Source organism: Sphaeramia orbicularis, chromosome 16, assembly GCF_902148855.1.
Source record: "Sphaeramia orbicularis chromosome 16, fSphaOr1.1, whole genome shotgun sequence".
Lineage (NCBI taxonomy): Eukaryota > Metazoa > Chordata > Actinopteri > Kurtiformes > Apogonidae > Sphaeramia > Sphaeramia orbicularis.
The window spans coordinates 24,154,714-24,174,878 of NC_043972.1; the positions used below are offsets into that span (position 1 = coordinate 24,154,714).

The 20,165-nt window shown below is 36.2% G+C and overlaps 1 protein-coding gene across 1 annotated transcript in view; it reads left to right on the top strand.

Moving 5' to 3' along the window:
- The window catches only part of LOC115435868 (CUB and sushi domain-containing protein 3-like), a 296,702-nt gene that overhangs the window by 119,632 nt on the left and 156,905 nt on the right, over positions 1 to 20,165 (top strand). The window contains 5 exon segments of the mRNA XM_030158480.1: positions 1,589 to 1,777; positions 9,948 to 10,064; positions 13,769 to 13,984; positions 17,715 to 17,903; positions 18,779 to 18,948. Of these exon segments, the coding sequence (XP_030014340.1) occupies positions 1,589 to 1,777; positions 9,948 to 10,064; positions 13,769 to 13,984; positions 17,715 to 17,903; positions 18,779 to 18,948 (881 nt within the window).

Here is a 20,165-nt window from a genome sequence, read left to right on the forward strand (position 1 = left end):
AATTTCCTTTAATTAATTTTTTGTATCGATACTGTGCATTAAAAATGTATTGGAGTACAAGTATGTACTTGAGTTAGGAAATGTAGTGAAAGTACAAATGAAAGTAAACAGAATGAAAAATAGTCAGTAAAGTACAAATTAGTACAGTACAGTAAAGAAGTATTATTACTTTGTTACCGTACAAAACTGGTATTTGGAAACTTTGTGCAATTCATTATGTTTGTCTGTAACATAGATGCAAATGTGTTTGAGTAAATGTATGAAGAGGCAGAAATCCCATTGCACTTAAATTAATATTCTATTACATTATAACAGACTATAAGGATAACTAGTAAGTATATTCTGAATTATTCATGGAATGGTGAAGTAATACACAGATTCTTTTAAATCTTGCTTTGAAAAGCTGGTTATTTGATGATATGATAATTGTTGCACTGACTTTTTTAGTGCATTGAAAGGAACTAACTCTACCTGAAGGAAATGCATACAATAGTCTACAGATCCACAGGGGAACAGGGACATCTGTTTGTACCGTAGAAGATTAAGAGGTTGCCCATTCCATCACCTAATTCCAGGACCAATTCTAGGACTCAGACTTAGTTTTGCAAAGTTGTACTGACTTTAATACATTCATAAAACTTTAATAACATTTGCACTGTTTGTACTTCCCCTGAGGTCATATCTCTGATCATCTCCATCCATAACACTGCTGCCATGCCCTCCTCTCACCACCAAAACAGTATTTGACATAAAACCACAAGGGTGTAATAGTCATGAGACCTTGTTTTCTTCAATAGCAGGGGAAAATGCAAGTCTGCCAAGGTTACTGAGAAATTATCAAATGTTTTTCCTCCAATGTCTCAGCCGCATTGTGCAGTACAAAAAGCCTTTACTGTTGTCTGAAATATTCTTTCTCTATTTTTGTGTTAGTATGAGGGAGCATGCTTTTTTAAAGAAAAAAAAATCCAAATGAAAGTTGAAAGTCAAAGTTAATCTTTTACTTTCTGTATTATGTATGCAACCTGAGACCTACGTTTCTTGTAATGATTGTAAGAACATCAAAGGTTCCACGAGCACTTTTTTCGAGTGTGGCCTAGAAATTTTACTGATTGCAAAAATAGTGTCTTGTGAATCCTGTATGACTTCAGTTTACTTCAGATTGTATCTGCATAAGAAAGAGCACATCCTCTGTTGTATAAATAGTTGAGCAGAATTAGATGTACTGTGACAGAATGGAAAAACAGGAAAGTGCACTTGCACACTAATGCCTTTGGAATACAGCCTGCAAATGGTTTGTTTGACATTGTTCTTTAATTGTATATATTTAACTTTAACAATGGCTACTTTAACTCACAACAAGCCCATAGGGACTCAACCTGAAACAACAGACTTCAAACACTTGAAGCTTAACATGATAATTACATAGTACACTAATGGGCGCTGCCTTATCTGTATGTGCATATAAAAATATAGCCATTTTCATATGTAAAGACAGAACTAAGTGAATGAGGAGATGTCATTAAGATAGGTGCAACAATAGGCAAATACATCTGTGCAAGTAATAACTGTCTGATTTTGTATTCTGTAGTTGTAACACTGGACACGTACTCCTGCATGGATCCTGGTATTCCGGTGAATGGGATGCGTTTAAGCCATGACCTGTCTATCGGCGCCACCGTGTCCTTCCAGTGTGATCCTGGGTATAGGTTAAGCCACGACGAGCCACTGGTTTGTGAGAAGAACCACTTCTGGAGCCATCCACTGCCCACTTGTGACGGTAAATAATCCCTACTCTTTAACAGTGGCTACAGTATGTATGAATACAGTATGTCATTGTGCCTTAAGATACATTACTGGTTGGAGTCGCCTCACTCACCATTGTGAATTGTATGCAAAAGCTGCGTGGCCTTCTTTGAGTTCTCAACGGTATACCCATTGGTTGACTTTGATCTACAAGGCTCTTCTTTGAGTGGCTCCATGTTACATATGCTCTCTTCTACAAAGAACCGATAGCCATTATGCCTTACAGACTTGTGACGTTTATCTTGTCCCTAGACTTCAGACTAAAATAGAGAAGCAAGCTTTCAGTTTCACCGCCACTTACAATCTAATCTGAAAATATCAGAACTCATTTCATTCCAAGCTTTCGTTCCATGTTATTGACTAGACAGTCAGAATCCTTTGGGCAGTGCTTGTGTTTTTAAATGTTGCTGACCACAACTATTGCGCTTAAAATAATTTGTCAAACTGTCTGTATCTCCTAAGTTATTGTTAAAGCCTGCCATTTAAACGTGTATTTATCATGGCATGTGCTGATGACCTGATGATCTCAGTGGGTCGTCATCTGTTTAAATAAAGGTTAAAAAATCTCATACGTACACGACACATATCCTTCAATCTCCTCTATTAAATGTATGATGTTGTGTAATTCTGAACTGCTCCTATTATTTACATTTTGTTGTCTTGTTTGATGCAAGAACCATTTTAGCTGCGAAAACATGCTGTGACTAAATCTCTAAAAGGAACTTGTATTTATGCTCAAACCTTTAAAAACATGGCCTTCTTGGCAAGCAGCACTGACACAAGCACAAGTGACTGTGGGTAGCCCTCAGCAGGCCTGACAGTGAGCAGAGACTCATAACTGAACAGATGCTTGTCAAAATAGCTTTTTATCCAACAAATAAAGCCCTTCCTTGTGTGAACCACTCATATCGGGTTCCTGGAATCATGTAAAAGTGAAGGCAGATTATATTCAACTTAAAAGCATGAAGTTCAACATCTTCTATATTCGAAACCCCACATAGTCTCTCTCTCTGTGAACTGTGTTTGCTTTTTATACTGTTTAGAAGTATATTGAGCACATTTGTGGCCATTACAGCAGTAGTGCACAAGCCATAAATGATTTGTCTTAGTCATAAACAACAGAAAATAATTAGGGCTGTCAAAATTAACGCGTTAACGCGGATTGATCCATCATCATGATTAATTTGATTAAAAACACGATTAACTCATCTGCAGTGCAGAATGACTCTGAATGTCTCTGGCAACACATTTTGGCTGTAGAGTAGTAGAGTAAGTAGAGATACTGTCACACATGTGCAAATGATCAGTTGATCCAGTAGTGACAGGCAGCAGAACCAACTCATAAAGATGGAAGACGCTAAACAGCACGTTGGCCCTCTGAATGGAAATGTGAGAGCAAAAAAACCCCAAAAAGGATCAGTCAGCCGACGTAAAGTATTATCCACACTCTGCAGGAAGGAGCTTTCTTTTTACCGAAGCACTTCCAACTTAAAATACCACATTAACATGAAGCATGTGTTAGTCGAGGATTCTGCTAGTACTTCAGCTAACACGTCACCCAGCTTGCGACAAACATGTTAAGCGCATATATATTCCCTTCTTTCTTGAGTCTGTTTGCTCATGCAAAATGAAATGTGATTAATGTAGATGAAAAAATAATGGTATTTAATCATGATTAATCGACATTAATCCACAGCAATCCTGTGATTAATCTGATTACAAATTCTAATCATTTGACAGCACTAAAAAGAATATAGCAATAAAATACATGCAAACTTTGGCAGCAAGTGCATCATCAAGTACGTGATATATTGCCCAATAATTGTCCTAAAAAATGAATTTATGTCTTGGAGCATTTCTGCCTAGGTGTGTGTCAGACTTGTGCCAAATGCATTGGCTTTCTGCCGATTGAGCCTCTAAAGTAAATCTTTTGCCAAGTGTACTCATCCACTTTTAATGACTTTATGTAATTTTGGCTCATTAATAAAATATTTGATATAATGTTGTTGGTGGGTAAGGATTCAGGCCTTGATGTGTTGTGCTTGCTGGAAGGCCCAGGGGTGGTAGGAGAGAGCATAAGAGGGGGGTGGGTGTGTGCAGCTGTGGAGCCCTCAGGCATCTCAGTGATCTTCCAAAACATCATCTGACATTCATTACTTTGAAAATAAGTATATGCACAGGAGTTGTACTTCTAATATTTGTCTATGATTGCTGTTTTGAGGAACACATTGGGGCATTTGGCTGTAATGTCACCTAAGGGCATGCAGACCAAAAAGCGCACAAAAACACGTATTTTTAAAAGGGGAAAGTAATGAAAAATGCATCTTAGAGGTGATGGAAACCTTCCACACTGACAAAAGACCCATCTAATAATTTCTGTAGTCACAAAACATCCCTGAAACTTGTGCCTTGACAAGGAAATATGTGTATTTTTCTTCTTCAGGTTTTGAAAATATGCTATCCACATGACCTTTGTTTGCTAAAAGGACTACAAAAACGGTAGAAACACTTGGAGATTCAGTGGTAGAAATTTGAAATAAAGAGCATAGGCTCAGACTTTGTCATTGTATATTTAATAAAGCCTCCAGGAAAGAGGATGAGAAACAACAAAGAAGCGCAGGAAGCCTGTGAGAGATGTGATACTGGAAGAACGAGGAGGCAAGAGTTATATGGTTTCAGAAGAAAAGGAGGTTAAGGGTCTGTTACCATTCAACATCCCTTACTTACAAACAGGACAGGCTGACACAGATACAAACACAGCTAGAACATTTCACTATCACACACATTTATATTTCTGGCAAAGTTTAAACTGTGGACACAGCAGATAATATTGGACACAGCAGACGCAAAGGCTTTAGTCTGTCATGAAGCTGAGCAGAAACAAGTGACGAACTTAACCCTTTAACCCCTCAGACATTATTCCAGGTAAATGTGCTGCTGTGTCATAAAAGCTGCTGTGAGTATGTGCTTGTGTTCTTTTTTTTTTTCAGTGGTTTTCATTTACTGTGTATTTTAGGCTGGGGCGCCGCTAGCAATTGTTGGCCCCATGGAAGCTAAACGATGTGGGTCCTTTATAACATTCAGCATCTTATCGTTTTGTCAAAACCCAAGGGGGGGGGCAGCAGTTATATACGTGGGGGTGCAGTCCATAACTAACGTAACTAATGCTAGCGTGAAGCCGAAGTGAAACTTAAACTCCACTGCTCTATGGGCCCCCCAGAAATACTGGGCCCGTATATCTGTATTCTAGGTCTTAATCCAGAAACTTTAGCCCTTAGAACTCATGAAAGTAGGCTGGTGAACCTCTGTCTAATACATCTTATAGCCAGACATTGGAAAAGTGTTGATTGTCCATTGTTGAATTCATGGATTGCGGAACTTTCATCCTGCATAACTACTGAAAGGATCATGTCCACAATTCAGCGGAAAACTCATATCTTTGACAAGATATGGAATTCATTTCTAAAATTTTTAGAATCAAGACCTGATATCTCATCATCATAACCTATAAAGTGAGACCATACCCCCCCTTTTTTTTTTTTAATGATGTTTGATGTATCAGATATAAAACAATGGATGTTGAGAAGTATTCAAGTCAGTATTACTATTGTAATGTCAAGTATTATTTTATGTCATTTACTTTCATAACTGTTTCAAAATTCAGAGGTGGTCTTGGGGGGGGGGGGACACTATGGATTTATGTTCAAGGGAGACCCACACAATATTATCATTTCATGTCACAAAATATATGTAATGTGTGAAAACCTTAATAAAGATATGTGTTTAAAAAAAAGAAAAAAAAAAGAAATGCTGGGTCCCATGAATTTGTCATCCCCCCCCCCCCCCCCCCCCCACACACACACACACACACCTTTTGGCGCCCCAGGTTTTAGGGTCAAAACAGGGTGGAATAACAGAAAAAGACAAAGAGAGGAATTGAAGTTTGACAGGTTTTAGTGAACTTTTACTAAACTTGATCCAAAATGCTACTGCCCGAGTCCTCACTAGAATCAAAAAAGCTTTATTTATTTATATTTATTTTATTGGTTTATTTAATAGGGACCGTGCACATTTATGAACACTGCTGTATAAAAAAATACACCCATGTAAATATGCCAGAATTAGTAAAAATAACTACTTTTCATCTGTAGTCCCTAGGAAGGTGACAGAAACAAAGCATAAAACAGCCAACATTAGTACATCACTCGTTCGCTATAAATAATAATAATAATAATAATAATAAATACAAATAATGATGACATAGGCATCATCAAAACAAATAAACAAAAAACAGATAGACATAGTATGATCACAGGGGCATTAGCCTATACATTCACCTATATACTTGCATGCAACTGAACAGAGACAGTGTATGGGTGATGAAATGTTTGTCGATTAAAGATGAGTGCTTTTCTAGGAGCCACTGTTTTAAATGAGTTTTAAAAGTGTTGTATGTTGGACACTCTCTCATAGGGAGGGGCAGGTTATTCCAAAGTTTACCTCCTACTACTGACAGTACGTTTTGTCCAAAGGTTGACCACATCACACCAGTTCTGAGGTCTGTACACTGGCTTCCTGTCTCTCAGAGGTTAGACTTTAAAATATTTTTGTTAGTTTATAAAGTTCTAAATGGTTCAGGGCCCAAATCCATCAGTGACCTCCTTTTACCGTATGAACCATCCAGACCACTCAGGTCCTCTGGCACAGGTCTGCTCTCTGTCCCCAGAGTCAGAACCAAACAGGGAAAAGCAGCTTTTAGTTTTTATGCTCCACACATCTGGAACAAACTACCAGAAAACTGCAGATCTGCTCTAACTCTCAGTTCTTTTAAATCAAGGTTAAAGACTTATTTGTTTCCAGCTGCCTTTGATGAGAGTAGTTTTTTCAGTTCTAAGACCTGCACTGCAACTCAGAATTTTAACTGTCTTCATTGATTTGACATTCAATTCTTCATTTTTGTCAAGACTGTTTTTAGCTTTTGTTTTAATTATCTCTTATTCCTGTTCTAATTTCCGTCTTTATTTTTATCTTTTCTGCACTCTCCTCTTGTTTAATGTTTTATTCTCTATGATTTTAATGCAATTTTATGCCTTTGTAAAGCACTTTGAATTGCCTTGTGTATGAATGGTGCTATATAAATAGATTTGCCTTGCCTAAATAAAACACTCAGAATCTACATCAATAAGAGATTTAAGATGTTGAACATGAACTGTGAACTGGAACACTGAACATCAACAAGTATTTGAATTTTGGCCCAGTAGTTTTTGTTTTGGGGCTTTTTTTTTTTCTAAATCAGTCCAGCTACTTTTTGGCATCTGGCTGAACTCCAAAAAGGTTAGAGTTAGGTCAAAACTCGGTAAAAACACAGTACAACAAATAAAGCAAAATCACCACAACACTAAAATCAAAAAATGACAAAGAAAACTGTGTTAAAAAAAAAAAAAAGCACAAGGTCTATTCTGTTAGTGTGTTTTGAAAATTTTCCTATTGAGCAAATAGAATTTTATTAATATTTTAAATAAAGCATATATTCTGAACGATCACCACAGACCCGTTAAGAGCTAAAGGGTTAAGTTATCATAAGTATGTTATATAAGTGATATTTTAAAGATTACGCCATAATGCACTAAAACAGCTCCCTCTATTGATGCTTTAAAGTCTCATTTAAAAACACACTTTTACTCACTGGCTTTTGACCCAGCATGAGAATTGTGTGGTCCTCTGACTGTATTTTTTCTATATGTTTATTATATTGTTGATTGTATACTTATGAACATGGTTTTTTTTTTATTATTTTTATTATTATTTATTTATTTTTTAAATTTTATTTATGCTAGTTTGTACTCTGTGCAGCACTTCGGAGACTTTGTGTAGGTAAAATGTGCTATACAAATAAAAGTGGTATGGTATGTAGTGGTATGTCTCCCAAATATGTCCATACTGAGCTTGATCTACTGCAGCTAATAAATATACTGACTAACACACCTACATATATGACCTATATTTGATGTTTAGGGTATGTTTGTTTTACAAAACAACTACAGGCATGTGTGTATTGGGTGTAACATCATTGTTCTCTAAAAAATATCTGTTTTTGTGACTTAAAACACAGTCCACATGAGGACGACAGACACAAATGTAATGAACGTTAGAGTGACCTGCATCAGAGGAGAGTGTAGAGAGACTCAGTAAGTGAGGGATGAATGTTCATTAGTTCCGTCACTGAAGTACGCAGCCAGCTCAGACTGATGGGAATTCAGGCTCAGCGAGTTCAAGAGGAATGTCAAACAATATGCCTGTTAAAAAGACAAAAGTCAGAGAAATCTCCACACAATTAATGAAAAAATACATGTAAAGTTATAATTGTCCCATGCTGAAAATGTTTACCAAGTGGATTACAACATAAAGATCTATGACCAGACATGGGAAGTGTTGTTTATATTATCAGTGTCAAATCCATTTTAATATAGGGGCCACATACAGCCCAGTTTGATCTCAAGTGGAACAAACCAGTTAAATATTAGCATAAAAACATATAAATATGAATATTTATATTAATGTAAAAATTTTATATAAAATGTTTTCTTTGTTTTAGTGTATGAAAGTCTAATCAAATTATGAAAATGTATACATTTACAAACTATCCTTTCACAAAAAATGTGAATAATCTGCACAACCTGAAATTACCTAAGACAAATAAGTATAATTTTAACAATATTCGGCCTCAATTTACCATTTATACATATGCATTACAACTTACAGATCACAGTGGATCTACAAATACATCAAACATTTAGTAACAGGCAGTTTTTTTTTAATTTTAGAGTTTGAAATTTTAGTTGCCGTTATTTTCCTTAGGCTTTGTTTTAGTGCAAAAACATAACATTAAATTGTGAAAAAGGTTACATTTATACATCATTTATACATGTGCATTACAGATCTCAGTGGCTCTACAGAGGCGCTAAACATTTAGTAACAGGTATAATATTGTTAATATTTTTTGTTTGACACTTGACTGTTAATATCCTCAATGTGACTTTTGGACTTTGGGTTAGGGTTCATCCCATGGGCTGTATGTTTGACACCCTTGCTTTACAGGGAAAATGTGTAATTTTTCAGGCGCCATTCCATTCATTCTTTTGTTAGATGTTAAGACAAGAGAGTTCCAGATCCATTCACTCAAACAATAAACAATGATATAGAAAAGACAGCAAACAGCATCAGTGCTATATTTAAAAAAAAAACAGTGCTCTTCATGTGAGACAACCTCTTAGCTGAAACACAATGACATCAACATTGCAGGATTGAACAATATCCAATTAGACCACTTAACCTTCAGATTAACCTCCGCGTCACCAGCAGCCAATGAGGACAGAGTATGATCTCATTAACTTCCTTTGATGAGATAAGGAGCTTTCTGGCAGTAAATAATGTGTCAATATTCAACATGAACGTTATTCATATTACCGAGGTGACAGAGTGTTGTTCCCTTAGTAAACAGTCCCTGTCACCTCGTCTTTAAGTGCTTTAAGTGACGGCTGCAAGTGGATTATTTTCTCAACTTGACTTTTAAAAAAGGGATCATTCTGTGCAGGGGTGACTTTGGCAAATACTCAAAATGCTTTTGAAGTCACAATCAAAATGAAGCCACATGCTCTAATCTGCTGAATACACTTGAACCGTAAGCTTCAGGTTTTTGCGAGCTGCAAATTTAAATTTAGTAAATAATAATGTTCCCTGGTAGGGGGCTTTTTAAGAGAATGGTATGTACGGATAGTTGGAATTATGAATAATTTAACTGTGAACTGCAGGTTTTATGTACTGTAGATTTAAATGTAGTAAATAACACTGTTTCCTGACATGTTTCTCGGTTTAACAGAGACAAATGTATGGATGGATAGTTGAAATTATGAATAATTTAGTGTCCTGTTACTCAGTACGGCTGGTGTGGGGGGGTGGGGGGAGAAAAACATTGTGTTGGCAGAATTACAGGTGCTCATAAAAATGGCAGGACAGGATGTGATATGACTCAAATGCATTATTCATTTAAATCGCTCCTCTGTCTTCAGGTGAAGGATTTATTGGTTCATTTAAAATTTTCTTTTTTTTCCATTTATCATTCATTATCTTCCCCGTCTATGCAGCATCATGCGGTGGGGATATCAGAGGACCTGGAGGAATCATTTTATCGCCTGGTTACCCAGAGTTGTATCCCAACTCCTTAAACTGCACCTGGACTGTAGAAGTCAGTCACGGAAAAGGTGAGGTGTTTTTTTAATGTCCATTTTCAGACAGAAACATTATTTTCACACATGTGGAAAAGGCATACTCACTAAATTCATATAATATAAAACAGGCATGAACAGAATAAAATGGTAAATGGTCGGTACTTGTATAGCGCTTTTCCACACTTTTATGGTGCCCAAAGCGCTTAGAAAATAAAGTAGAATAAAGTAAATACTAAAGGTATATTAACCCATAAGGACCCAGTGCTACTTTATTAATTAATGTGAAATGCTGCTGCAAAATGGACAGTCTATCCTTGATGTGTGTTTGGTGCATAGTCGGAATTTAGTCTGATATGTGTAGGATTTTTGAGTTACTTATGGGATCTGACGTAAGAATTTCGGGTAGGTTGAAGGATGGGCTAAGGGGGCGGGAGATTAAAAATTAAACTTCATCCCACTCCTTTTCAAATGTCGGACTATCTTTTATATAATCCTTTTGTTGTTTTGTTTTAACCCTTTCATGCATGAATTATGAGAGCCTTAATCAATATTTTTTTTTCCTGAGTGTTTTTATTCCTCTTTAGGCATGAAAAAAAGTGATTGAAATATTTTTATGAACCTATTTTTCATGGAGTTACAAAAATATCCACTCAGCTGGACACCATTCGCTTATTTTTTGAAGTAAAGAAACATGCATTCACTCTCATACTGTGTGAAAACTATGAAATATATATATATTTTTTAATGCTGCTATTCTGATGTTTTCTCACATTTTAACTTACTATAATACTAGCTATTACTCACTCAGATAATATGCAAAAAAAAAAAAACAAGTCCTTTTTGTTTTAAAAGTAACTGTTCATTACAGTCTGATTTACACTCAGATATGTTAGTGCAGATCAGGATTATCAAGAACAGGAAAGTTACAGTAATGGTTTGAATTGTAGTGTATGGGATGATGCATAAGCGTCCACTGTGTTGGTTGATATGGAAGTAAAAGAACAAAACCCATGAATATACAAGAGAACAGCTGTAGAATAGCTGTCCACTGTAGTGACCAGTATGCATGAAAGGGTTAATCCTAATTCTAAACAAACAAACAAACTTTTGAGGCACTTCCCAAATGAATTTTTCTCCATATTTTATCATCTTTTAGTGATTTATCACCATTTATGATAATATTATCCTCTGTATTTTGCATTTTTCAATGTAAATCATGTATTTTCCTATATTTAATGTACTGATCATGTAGATGTTTATGAAAACTTAACATAAATTCAAAGGTTATTATATCAAAAACAGAAAAAAAATGAAGAAAAATGTACTTTTTTTTTTTTTAGCAAAGATATGTAAAAACAAGTGTGTCCATCCACTGTCATTGATCCAACTTCATGGGTTTTACTGGTGAATCAGTGTTGTGGAAGATGACAGTGTTTCCACGTCCAAATGGCTCATATCTTGTTATGATTTAAAGCTGAGAAACTGCATTTTACCTCAATTATTTACATGTATTGATAGGACTAGTGGATCAGCAGGTTTTAAACAGTTTAGGTCAGTAAATGCTTTTGGTCGCTGGTGGCTGTTTGGGTCTTTATGGGTTAACTAAAATATTATATTTGGTGCATCAGGTATTTCTTTTTAGGAGTTAACCACTATGACACATTTGGTAGTCGTCACAATAGCCACATTATTAAACTATAAATTTAAATGACTTTTATATATGTGCAAGTTCCAAGAGTATTAAACAGATTTATTAACATAAAGTGAGAGAGAAGTGTGTTATGCATATATTACTTAGGCAATGATCATATAAATACACTTTTTTTTTTTTTTACATCGGCTGTAGGCCAGAATATGAATGGGGTGATAATGATCACATATTAAAAAGGAACATATGTTGGTATATATGGAACATATATAGAATAGAGGAATTTTATTTGCTTTAATTTGACTTATTTCAGAACATACTGCAGAGTAGACTGCTGCATACATTACTATTAGTTCACGCTGTTAAGAGAATATTACATATTAATGATTTTACACTTGTTATTTGAAGTATTTTAACTCAGTATCACAAAATAATTTAAAAGTAAAGTTTTATCACTGTTTTTATCAGTGGTCTTGGACTTATTTTTATATTATTATTAACAATATGACCCTGCTAATAACCACATTTTTTTTCTTTAGGACATTGTTTGTCGTCAGTTCTTTTATCCTGACATGTTTAACAGGCAAAGAATTTCAAAATTTCAGCTTCAAAGTTGAACTCCTCATTATTTTTTTTTTTAATCATTTTTTTTTCCACTCTTCTTGTCATGCAGAAACAGTAGTGTTTTTCACAGCAGACAGTCTGTCTCCTGTGACACAGACAAAAGTACAGGTGTTCATAATAACACATTAATGATGCTGTGAATGTCCTAGTGAGCGTTCGCAGTGTGACCATGAGCCAACACACAATAACAGGACCTTGTCACCAAAGGATCTGAAAGGCAATTCAGCAGTCATTAATTTTAACATTTACAGCTGCACTTTTCCTACTGTGACATTTCAACATGACTTACATTTATATAAAAAAAGGCCATTATTAAGTACAGCGTGTAAATACGACATCACCTTATACATATATGTGTGTAGTACAAACCTATGGTATCAGAAGCCCAACGAAAACCCTGTAAGTCACTTATAGACTGAACTATTCATTATTGGAAGTGGGATAAGAGCAATGGTTTTGTTCTGAAGAAACACCAGCTCCTATCATTGAAAACTGAATATATTAAAACATATTTGGTTTCTATAAAAAACAAGTCAAACAGGTGATGTTTCTTCTTCGTTTCTACCAAATCTATGATGCTCTTTATCTGTAAAAAGCTCCTTAATCATGGCACTGATTTACATTTTAAGTTTTTAGCACCTGTCAAAGTCCTGAAGCCACATTCATCTTTTATTATAAAACTATTCAATTCTAGACTTTACCAGAATTCCACATTAAAAAATTGGGATGTCCTGAAGGGGATGGCTTTTGATTAATTGATCGTTTGGCTTTACTCTCTGTAATATAATTGCAGTTTTACTGAGCATAATCAATCATTTTGTTTTGTTACTTGTTTTATGGCCATTTGGGATTTTCTTTATCAAGTGAGCCAAACATCGCAGAGGACATTATAGAGTCATATTAGAACAAATCCCACAGATGGCATTGGAATGGCAGTGCTTATTACACTGAAAAGCAGCCAACTGGCTGTTATAGAAGGAAGGAAGGTGTTGTCATTACTGTGCCTGAATTCCAGCATGAAAACCCGCACATAGCGTATGCAGACTTAGATCTTGTTATCCTGTTGTATTAAAGAGCTTAGATAGATTTCATGGTAAGGTTTAGTCAAGTCTGTTTTGTCGTTTGAGTTAAATAATTTAAGTCATCCTCAATGTTTGATGAGGTGGACAGATGGAGTTAAGAAAAACTGACCACACATGTACTCTTTGTAGTGAAAGGCCATGTGTGTTCTACTGCAATTATATGAAATAATAAAAATAGAAGGTGTTACTTTAGATGATTTGTTTTATTTCCACTTAAAAACGTTTTTCAGTGTAGTGTTCTTCTTTTTCTTTTTCTTTTTTTTTTTTTTTATCGTGAAATCAACAAATGAATGTCCCTAAAAATAGCAACCTTACGTATATGCCTCAATCATTTCCTTTACCTCAAGGGATTTTGACTCTTGCTGTTCTTTTTTTCCTGCAAGGTGTCCAATTCACTTTTCACTCCTTCCACTTGGAGGATCACCATGACTACCTTCTAATAACAGAAAATGGCAGCTTTGCTCAGCCATTGGCTCGACTCACCGGGTCCGAGAGGCCTGCGCCGGTAAATGCCGGCCTGTATGGAAACTTCAAAGCCCAGCTACGCTTCATTTCTGACTTTTCAATATCGCTGCAGGGATTCAACATCTCTTTCTCAGGTATGGAATCTCATTGAAGGCAGTTGAGGTAGAATTTGGACAGTACAGTTGCGAAAGAAGTTGAGAAATTTAAACATGGATTTTCTTTTGTTGAAGCAAAGATATGAATAAATGAGTTGACACTACATGTGGCAATTCACTTGCCAGTTCAACACAAAACTGTCCCAAGCGTTAATTTGTACTTTGCATAGAATTACTGGGTGGGTTTGTATTGAGAGCAGTGACCATATGTATATGAAAAGACAGCGATAGAAAAGCTTATTTATAGACAAGAGCACAGCATATATTTATTAATATTTGTATGCTAATAATTAGGTCTGCCACAGTTATTCCATAATTACCTAATTGCAATTATTTGAGCTAACTGCAATTACACTGCACCGTCATTATAATCATCCCCATTCAGCTGTATAAAAATAGCTGCGTGAAACTAAAACAGATGTCATATTTCCATCACCATTTCCACATAATTTTCCACAGTTTGAGATTTGACTAGAGCTCTATTATTCTAACCTCTTTATCTGAAGACACCTTCTATCACTATCAGTACTTTCTTTGTATATTTTCAGTAGAAGGTCTACTACAGGGGTGGCCAACCCTGGTCCTGGAGAGCCACTATCCTGCATGTTTTAGATGTTTCCCTCTTCCTGCACACCTGACGGTCGTTATCAGGCTTCTGCAGAGCTTGATGATAGGCATATCATTTGAATCAGGTGTGTTGGAAGAGGGATACATCTAAAACATGCAGGATAGTAGCTCTCTAGGACCAGGGTTGGCCTCCCCTGATCTACTATATTTAGGTTATTTATGCCAAATCTGCCCTATGCAACCATGGTTTACAAAATCAAGTCAATGCATTCAATGTGTGGATGTTGATTAGATTAGATTAGATTAGATTAGATTAGATTAGATTAGATTAGATTAGATTAGACTTTATTGATACCACAACAGGGAAATTCAATGGTTAAGGCAGCAACAGGATAAAGTGCAAAAAAAAAAAAAGTGCATGCATAAAGATAGTGCAAAAAACAAGTTAGTGCAAGAAAACAAATATGTTTATGTTTATGCATTTGGCAGATGCTTTTTTCCAAAGCGACTTACAGGTGAAAACCAATTAAATCACTCAATCAATCAAATTTTATTTATATATCGCCAGATCACAAAAAAAGTTATCTCTTGACACTTTATATATAGAGTTGGTCAAAACCAGACTCTAAGCCAATTTACAGAAACCCAACAGAATCCTCCAGGAGCAAACACTTGTGACTGGTGACAAGACGAGGAAAAACTTCCCTTTAACAGGCAGAAACCTTGAGCAGACCCAGACTCCTGGAGGATGGCCGTCTGCCTTGACCAGTTGGGGTTAAAGAGAGAGGGTAAAGAAGGAGAAAAAGAGAGAGAGATAGAGAGGGGGAGAAGGGGGGAGTAGGGGGAGACACATGGAGGCGGTTGAGGATAAGTGAGTGATGATGATGAGGGCAGGGAAGAGGCCGGACCACCGCAGCAGGTCCAGAGATAATCCTGGAAGAATCTGTGGTTATCCTGGGAAAAACCTTATTAGAATATTTAAAATGGAATGTTTGAAAGTGTTAGGATAGGAGGTGCTCTCGGAAGAGCTGGGTCTTCAGGAGCTTCTTGAAGATAGGCAGGGATGACTCTGTTCTTGTAGCACTTGGTAGAGCGTTCCACCAACGTGGAACGACCCATGAAAAGAGCCTGGATTGTCTTGTACAAGGTCTGGGGACCACCAGACAGCGTTCCCCAGACGAGCGGACATATACAAATATGAAATAAAAATAATAATAGTAATAAAAACTATACAGACTATGTACATATATACAACAAAGTGGGATTGCAGAGTGAAATACTGTCAGCATTGTACTATAATAATGGTTTAAAACTCATATTTATTTTTAAGAAGTGGAGTTTTATGAATTATTTTTGACTGGGATGGACTAAAGGAACTCGGGTTTGGGATTTTTGTGTCAGTGGTTTTGTAACAGATACCGCAAGACAGATTGTTGAGTGATGAGATCAAAAGTGGGAAGCCTCTGTAAAGCATGCATGAAGGAATGCGAGGCGTGATTTGTCTGTCGGAAAGGGAGCTGGCTGAAGGTAGACCATGCTTCAGGCTGTGCCGATCAGTGGAGGATAATTAAGAGACAACGAGGTCACGCAGGTAGTGGGTGTCTGACCGTGATGGGAATGATCATCAAAGCATGCCATGTGGGTCAGTATCCTCAGGACTGAGGAGGCAGAGGAGAAAGGGAGGGGGTATATGGAAATAATGGGCCCCCTGCACGGAGAACAAGGAATGGAGAAACCGAGAGCGAGGTGGAGATGTGAGGATAAGGGAGGAAAGACGGAGAGAAAGAGGATGAGACAGATGGTGATGCTGAGTGAGCGAGGTTGATGGAGAGGGCGGGGAGAGAGATAGATGGAGAGGGCGAGAGACATAGTAAAGTATTAAAGGGAGAGAGAGGGTCTGCTTCATGAACATTCTGGCTAAATGTTTGCCTGCTGTTCGCTGAAGTGAAGCATAATTTATGCAGCCATGAATATTCATGAAATTTACTTCTTGGATTCCTGTGTTCTTTTATTTTCTGTAATTAGCATCTATAGATTTCCTGATACAAATTCACTGTAAACCTTTTATGACCTTTGGAGTTTTTCCAGTGGTGTCAGGTCACATCCTACAGCAGGGTGCTGGTGTAGTGCCTTGCTTTGCTGAAATGAATAGGCGTGCATTGTTCAGCATACTGCCAAAATCAGGCTGTGTGAGAATGCTGCTTAGTAAGACTTTTTTTTTTCTAATGCAGTCAAAAGTTGCCTTGCCTCTACATCTCAACTGATAAGGTCACTAAGAGCCCATGTATAAAAATATTGCATGCGGCATGGCCTTGGGTTTTAAAGAACCCATCCTTCATTGGTGCATCTTCAAGCTTTTGGCACAAATCTCAGCCCGATGATGTGAAATGTCCTTGAGCAAGACAGTTAATCACCTCAATGATATTGCTTTCCTTTGGCTGAATGTGTACTCAGTTTACTTTAAAGGTACAAAAGACCAGACTAATTTTCTCAAGTGTATTTTTATCAGTGTTCGTGCCATGCAATAACTTCTCAGAACCAAACCAAATTATTTCATATTAGACCACAATACATAGCACGATGTACTGTAAACAATTTATTCATTCAGTAAATATCTCACAAAAAACTTTGCAAGGTCTTGCTACGTTTTGAATCCAGTACTTTATAAACACTGGGTATTTTTTATTTTCTCATTTTATTTTAAACCATTATGCCAATTTTCAAAAAAAGTCTGTAAAACATGAATGTATCTATACAATATAAAAAGTTAAATGAAACACTTGAAATAAGGCTGACACTTGAAAACACTTGAAATGTAGCTTCACACACAATGTATTCAGTAGCTTCCAAAAATGTGTGAGTTTTTTATATTTAATTTCAATTTAATCTTCAAAGTGTCTACATAAGAAGCACTGACCCAAAATGTAATAGCCTATACAGGAAAAAAGAATATATATATATATATATATATATATATATATATATATACATATTTTTTTCTTTCCAAATAAAAGTCCTGCTCCACAAAACAAACACACAGTGGAAAATGATGGTTAGAAATTAGGATGATGAATTATTTCATTTCTCAAAGTCAAAATCAAACAGAAATAGAGACTTTAAAGGTTTTTTCCCTTCTTTTCAGAATATGATCTTGAACCATGCCAGGATCCTGGAACACCGCAATTTGGCTGGCACACGGGATTCAAGTTTGGAATTGGTGATTCGCTGGCGTTCTATTGCAACACCGGCTATCGACTGCAGGGGGCAAAGGAAATTGTGTGCTTGGGAGGTGGCCGCCGCATGTGGAGCGCCCCTCTGCCAAGGTGTGTGGGTACGTGGTCAACTGCTTTTCTTTCTTGTTTGTCAAGTCAGTTTATTTATATAGCACATTTATGCATGAGAAAATGTTGCCAGAGGTGCAGCTACTGCTTTTTTCCAGTTTGTATTTGTATATTATGTAGAAATGACACTGTTTGCGTATCATATTCAACATGTAATTTTATGTACTATAACTATAGTCAGCATTGTGCTTAGAAGTTAACCTTATCGTTGTTATTATTATTACCATTATTATTAGTAGTAGTAGTAGTACAATTATTATTATTATTATTATTATTATTATTATTATTATTATTATTATTGTTAATATTGTTATTATTATTTGTACTAGTAGTAGCAGTAGTAGTAGTAGTAAAAGTATTATACCTACACTTTTCTGCTAGAAGCATGCTAATATATAAATAGTAGTTTTTGCATGTTTGAAGGTAGGGTAGGAGATGTTTTCCTGGAGCATTTTGTACTCTATTGCTTTAAATCCCCTTCACACTCCGATTGCAACCAACTAATTAAATGCTCAAACACACACACAAAAAAAAATCTTTTAGTCACCTGTGGAACGGACAGGACTGAAAAAACACCATCCAATCATTTTAACCGGCCCATCGAAATGATTGAATGATGATATATCTATCAAACACAACTGCCATTTGTCCCTCCCCCGTCTGGTAAAATATGGTAGGCCTACTCTAGAGGGGGAAGTCTGAAGAAAGGGGTTTGGACTTTTGATTCATGTATTTTCAAAATGTAGCTTGCTCGAACCATTTTTCCAGGACCTCCTACCCTACCTTTAATAGATGCTGTGTATGCATTGTTTTTGTGTAACTGATTGTCTGTTGTGTGTGTGTGTGTGTGCTTGTTTTCTTGTAGCGGAGTGTGGATCAACAGTCTCCAACAATGACGGCATTCTTTTGTCCCCAAACTACCCAATGAACTATGACAACAACCATGAATGTGTCTACAGCATCCAGGTTCAAACAGGCAAAGGCATCAACATCACCGCCACCACCTTCCACCTGGCACAGGGTGACATCCTTAAGGTGAGGTTACGGTGCCGCCTCCCCCATGTTCACTGTAAATAAATAACCTGTAAATAAATAGAGGCCTTACATTACGCACTGTATGAAATTCAGACAGAGAAGAACATAATGTGGATAGTTTTTCACTGGAGCAAAGGATCACAGGGTTTGTTTCATTCCTTAAGGAAGTAGCGGTTTTATTTTATTTTGTTAAGCACCACAGCTGTCATTTAAATGAGTACGTTTTCCCCACATCACAGCTGGAATTCACTCTTTTGGCAATGCAGATGTCTTGCCAAATGCTATAATTAAGAATACTGTAACCTGCTATTAGTGTTTCTACCTTTGCAGTCATGTTCACTATAATCTCTTACACTAAGAATACCAAAATAACAAAAATACAGAGTTTCAGAAGTATTTTAAGGCAAGAACTTGTATATAATTTCTTTTTATTTCACACATCAGAAACAATAAGGCCTATCACATTGCTAGAAAATACCACTTGCGATTTAAAAAGATTCTTCAACAAACTTGCATCAGGGGTGTGGACTGAAAAATGTGATAAAAAAGAATTACCAATTAAGATTACAAATGCAAGAGTGTGTGGCAAAATCATCAAAGCTAAAGGAATATGTATCTATATCTGAATCTAGTGTCTTTAATTTTTTAAGTATGTTAGCACTGCAATATTAAAGAAAATAAATAAATCAGAGAAAAATATTCAAGAAAGTGTCTTGTTAAATAATTGCAAAGTTTAATTCCTTTGCATGTTTAAATAGACCGACTGAGTAAAAGCAGATACTGTATATATCTCAGTAAGATGACATTAGCTTTATTATTGTTCTTCCTCTATGTTTTCTGGTAACGTAAAGCGCTATGCACCCGTATTCTAATTATGTAAACAGAGGAAATATACTTTATTTTAAATGCCTCCAGTGTTGTTCTGATCTTCCACGTGGACAAAGCAGACTGCTGTGAACATACTTCACCGTCAACCAATTACTTTTCAGAATCATGCCCTAAAATAAGTCAAGTAGAACAAAATAAAAACAAATTCTTTCTTCCCACCTTCAAGATAGTCTTTCTTTGGTTCAATACTCACTAACTGTTAATTCAACATTATAGATGCTCAGTGTCAAATCAATGGTAATGGTTACGCCGCTCTAATTTTCACATCTCATTTAGGACATTGGTTCTGCAATAGAGCAGCCCAATAAAACAAAGGATATACTGTGCTA